The sequence below is a fragment of the Lactuca saligna genome, chromosome 2 (genome assembly GCF_052625555.1).
Source record: "Lactuca saligna cultivar CGN05327 chromosome 2, ASM5262555v1, whole genome shotgun sequence".
Taxonomy (NCBI): Eukaryota; Viridiplantae; Streptophyta; class Magnoliopsida; order Asterales; family Asteraceae; genus Lactuca; species Lactuca saligna.
The window spans coordinates 1,715,680-1,721,278 of NC_136418.1; the positions used below are offsets into that span (position 1 = coordinate 1,715,680).

Sequence of the window (5,599 nt, forward strand, 5' to 3'; positions counted from 1 at the left end):
AAAGTTTGAATTGAGAAAGGAATCGCATGAAATACCTGCCATATTGGCACTGACAAATGCTTCATCCAATCCTTGCTTATTGTGACCAATGAGTTTAAGAGACATAGCATATTGCTTATTAGTAAGATAACGAGAATCAGACATTATCATTATCTCTAGACATAGAAGACTCAGAGTGATAACGAGTAGTAGAATTACTAGAAAGACTTTTAATCTGATTGTTAGATTAAGACCTTGGTTTATAATGCTTCAGATATCTGATTATTTTAAAACATTTTTCTATAGAGTGACCTTTGAGACCACAGTTCTTACACTAAGAAACTTGACCCTTAGACTTAGGTTTCTTTTGATCAACAGATTTTGACACAAATGGGGAAGACAAAGTTTTATTGTTAGAACTTAGCAAATTCGAACCATGTTTTATAGACTCTTCACGAGAAACTAAGGAGAATGCAGTCTTCATGGAAGGAAGAGATTCCATTAACAAAATATGACTTTTAACCTTATTATAGAACTCAACTAATCCACTCAAGAATTGCATTAACTTCATTAATTTTGAATAATTGTTAAAACTACTAGCAACTTCAAAAGTACAATCATCAAGCTTAGTTAAACAATCAAATTCTTTCGAATAAGAATCAAGTTTATTAATGTAATCAGATAAAGATAAACTACCCTGAGTAAACAAGTTGACTTATTGATGCACATTAAAAATGAGTAACCCATTTGCCTTATGATAGGTTTCAAACAATTCAATACATATTTCTTGAGTACTTTCAGAATAAACATGATTAACATATAAATGTTTTCAGAGATAGACCCAAGGATCCAAGAATAGGTAATAGCATTGACACGTTCCCATTTTGATTCTTTAACAGGATCATTACTATGTTTTGAAATAGTTCCATCTGTAAAGACAAGCTTATTACAAGCTTTTAAGGCCCTAATCATGGAACTACGCCAAACCCTGTAGTTTTCAGTTACTGACAATTTGAAATTAATTACACTAATGATAACATTATCAGATGGATGAACATAAAAGGGTCGTCAATATTAACAACAAATTCCTTTTTGGTGGCACTAGAATACTCATCCGTTGGACCCGCCATAATAATAGAAAATCAAACAAACAAATGTAAGAAATCAATGAACATTGAAAACAAACACCTGTAATGACTATAAGTCCAGAAGAGCACCACGGTATGTTGAGGTCCAGGACAATCAAACACAGGGTCAATAAAAACACAAAAGAAAAAAGAACAATCAAACAGATAGACAAAATCAATAGTTAACTGGTGTACTCAAGACAATCAGGATCTCCCACATCTACAACTAAGAAGAAGAGATAAAAGGGATCAAGGAACCCTCACAGAGGTCCTATTAGTCACTTTTGAAGTGCAGGCTACCAAAAGAACATATCGGCTCCCTTAGTTCCGTTCCCTCTAGAGTTAATCGGTGTTAAAATTCGTTCTCTAGATAGTTATTTCAAAACCACAACGGGGATTGGTTGATCGAAGATAAAACACACTGATCCACCGGAAGAGTCAAGATCTCCAAGGTATCTGCAAGAACACAAGTACTCGTGGTAACCAAAATCTTAATAGAAAAGGAAAGAACCATACATATTGATTTAGGGAGACCAATATGGAAACCCTAGATCGGAACCAGAAATCGTAGATTTTCATAGATTATGTCAACGATTCAGAGTTTAACACAAAAACTCTAAATCAACACACATTGTGAAGAAGACAAGGATAATCAGAGATTAAAAAACAAAAAAGAAGGAACAGATTATACCTCTTGAGATGGATGACCGATCGAAGCACCTTTGATTATCAGAGAAGAAACTCAGAGCACACCGACTCTAATACCATGAAAAAAGTATTGAAACGAAAGATTCCCAACAATAACGATTTTTATATCATTTAAGGACAAATAAGCAGAAGGTTTTCATGTACTTACATATAGAACCTCACTACAAATCACCTAAACTACTCTATTCCCTAAATGATGATCAAGAACAATCAAGAATACACTATAAAAACTCTAATCTGAATATGATCCGTCAGAGAAGAAACGAGAGAGAGAGAGAGAGAGAGAGAGAGAGAGAGAGTTATAAGATATGAGAGAATGAAAACACTGAATGACCCAACTAACACCATGGGTCAAGAGAGATTCGAAGAACCTCGTGTAAACCCCAACAAGATACACTTTGATCCTCAAGGATTAAAAGAATTTCAATTGCATACAAAAGCAATACAACAAAAAAACCAAAAAAAAAAACCCAAAGACAAATATAATTGACAAAATGATTGTCTAATTTTAACACTATTCAACATATTCAGCTACTTATTTAATTCCTATTCTAAAATCCATTTTTTCTATGGAATATTCTCCATGTACTAATCATATTCTAGAAAAAATCAACAAATTAACCACCAATAAGATATTAAAAAATTTAGAGCATGTAATCAACTCATTAGCTGCTATACAAACCCAACCATAGATTAGAAGGTATAAAAGGTGTCATTCATTTAAACCTACAAGAGATTGAAATTTTACAGCTTGTAATTGGATTCGGAGTTATTCATGTATGTGTATATGTATTTCCAACAATATGAAACTCCCATTTCTATTAAGTAACACAAAATGTCAATAAATTTCTTTAAATTAATTTATAAACTTAGTTTTGTTTTATTTTATGCATGATATTCAACAACTAATGATATATATTACCCCTCCTCCTATTATATATCTTATACACAAACATCTTATCATCATCCAAAATATTACAAAATCATTGGCGATTGGGGAGGTTGTTCCTCATTTCAAGTAGAAAATATGCTCTCTTTCCTGGTTAATGTTCCATTCCAAAATTTTAGCCCCACATTAGAATATCTTTTCAACTTCATGGGCTACATATCTTTCATGATGTTGAGCACTGAGCCATTTCTTTACAAGGAACCAAATGTTGAGTTAAATTACTTTTATAAACTAGCTAGTGTAAGCCTGGGAAACAAATTAAAGAATTAAGCTTTGTTAATAATTAAACTAATTTGTCATTTAATGCAGTTTTCTCAAGGGGGTAATGTTTCTTTGACCTTATGTCAATACTCTAGAGAGATAAGCATAATGGAGTGCCATGCATTATCAAGTGTGATTCCATGGTATGCAGCAGGACAGCTGCAAAAGCTTCAAGTCCTAAAAATAGAATTTTGTGACAAGATGAAGGAGGTGTTTGAAACTCGAGGGATCAAAAAAAGTGTTATTACCCTGAAACTTCCCAACCTAAAGACATTGGAAATTAGTGAATGTGGCCTTTTGGAGCATATGCTCACTTTTTCCACACTTGAAAGCCTCGTACAACTTGTAGAGTTAAGGATAGAGAACTACAAGTCAATGAAAGTGATTGTGGTGAAGGAAGTAGATGATGGAGAGCAAACAACAGTGTGACATCATCTTCTAAGCCTGTGTTCTGTCCTTGTTTAAAGACTATTAAATTAGTGGATCAGGCAGAGCTTGTGGGTTTCTTTTTAGGGACGAAGGAGTTCCACTGGCTATTCTTGGATGAGATTACCATCGATGGTTGCCCAAAGATGAAGGTGTTCACAGCTGGTGGGTACATAGCTCCACAACTCAAGTATGTGCAAACAAAGTTAGACAAGCATAGTTCTGGACATGGGTTTAACTCTCAAGTGACAACCACCACAACTACTGGGTTGCATTAGGAGGTATAAACTTTCTTCACATTTATCATCTGATAGCTACTTTTGCTAATTTTGTTAACATATGTCATTGCAAATGTTTTTGTTTATTATAAAATATTCTCTCGTTTTTGGCCTTGCAGACCCCATTCCCGAGTTTAGAGAGTAGAAGCTCCTTGTGCCCTGTTGCTGCTACTTCAGAAGAGATCAATATTTGGTCTTTCCATAATCTGATCGAATTACGTGTGGAATCTAATCATGATGTTAAAAAGATTATTCCATTGAATGAGTTTTTACAACTGTAAAATCTGGAAAAGATTCATGTAAGTTGCTGTTATTATGTAGAGGAGGTGTTTGAAGTGTTGGAAGGGACAAACAATGGTTTTGATGAACCACAAACAACTCATCTTGTCAAACTTCCAAACTTAACACAAGTGGAGTTGGAGGAGCTACCTAGTCTCAGGTATATATGGAAGAGCAATCGGTGTATGGTATTTGAGTTTCCAAACCTAACAAGAGTTGAAATTACAGATTGTCATGAGTTAGAACATGTTTTTAGGAGTTCCATGGTTGGTAGTCTAATGTAACATCCTGAATTCGGGTGTGTTAATTTATTTATTGTTTTATTGAGGAACTCGATGAGTTGATGCCTCAACTCGTCGAGTAGAGTCTGATCTTTTGGTGCATTTTCGTGATCGAGCTCGACGAGTTGGGACTCGACTCACCGAGTCGGTGCTGATTCGGAAAACCCTAATCCCCGGGTTTGGGAGCTTATTTAAAGACCTTTATGGCCTTCATTTGCGGCCACCTTGTTCCAGAGAAGCACTAGAGAGCCGAGATAGTGAGTTTGAGGGCAAGAGGAGGCTATTTCTTCATCTTTTTATGTGGTTTTGCTTAAAGGAAGATACGAACACAAATCTAGAGTGTGAAGGGGACTGGATCTGAGCTAATTGTCTCGTGATATCATCTTTGGAGGTATAATCCTTTCCATTTCGTGTTATATTGATGGACTTCTTGATTTTAGGGTTTTTACCCTCATTTTATGGAAGATCTAGTGAGTATGAGGTCCTCTTTGGGATTATGACATCAGATCTGGACCATGAGAGGTCCCTAGAGTCATTACCTTCTAGCTTTATGTTAGAAAATAAGCAATTGGAGACTAGGTTGCCATTTATAGTGTTATTTCTCCATTTGAGTCTTGAATTGGGTTGCATGCACGTAAAGGTTGCACCTGTACATGAATTTTGAGTGTTTAAGGGTTAGATCTATGATTTGGCTAAGCAGATCTGACCTCAGGAGGTTGTATGAGCAAGTCCATGGAGGAAACTCGTCGAGTCCATATGTAGACTCGACGAGTCGGACCGGGTTGCCCCAGGGTCTGACTCTAGTGGTGACCCGGTGAGTCGAGGGGTGACTCAGTGAGTCGAGTGAGGCTTAGAAAAAGAAAGATTCCTTGGGACGATGGGACTCGCTGAGTCGTCGTATGCACTCGGCGATTCTAGTCAAACTGGAAGTTGACTTTTGGGTTTACTTTTAGGGTTTTGTTAACCAATGGGCCTTAGGCTTGTAGAGGGGTAGAATGGTATTTTACCCTTCTAGGGATTTGCATGAGAGAATATCCAAATTGTGATTTAGTGAAATTTATTATTGTGACTAGGCGGAGGCTAGGGCAGTATTCTGATATCGAGATATTACCGAGATTCCCGAGGTGAGTCTTCTCACTATAATTTACCTAGAGTGGTAAATAGAGCTATGTGATAATGTATCTTGTATGCTATTTATGTGTTGTGATTCTATGTGATATGTGATATGCATGATTCATAGTTTACAGAGTTAGGACCAGTGGGTCCATAGAGTTATGGGACCAAGAGGGTCCCACATAGATATTCGACCAG

At 36.1% G+C, this 5,599-nt stretch overlaps 1 protein-coding gene across 1 annotated transcript; it reads left to right on the forward strand.

Annotated features, from left to right (window-relative positions):
- Positions 1–2,910: 2,910 nt before the first annotated feature.
- Positions 2,911–4,009, forward strand: LOC145028713 (uncharacterized). Its single transcript, XM_078977475.1, has 4 exons — positions 2,911–3,003; positions 3,073–3,447; positions 3,513–3,695; positions 3,848–4,009. Exons 1-4 carry the CDS (start codon positions 2,911–2,913, stop codon positions 4,007–4,009), a joined length of 813 nt encoding a protein of 270 aa, XP_078833601.1.
- The last annotated feature ends 1,590 nt before the right edge of the window (positions 4,010–5,599 follow it).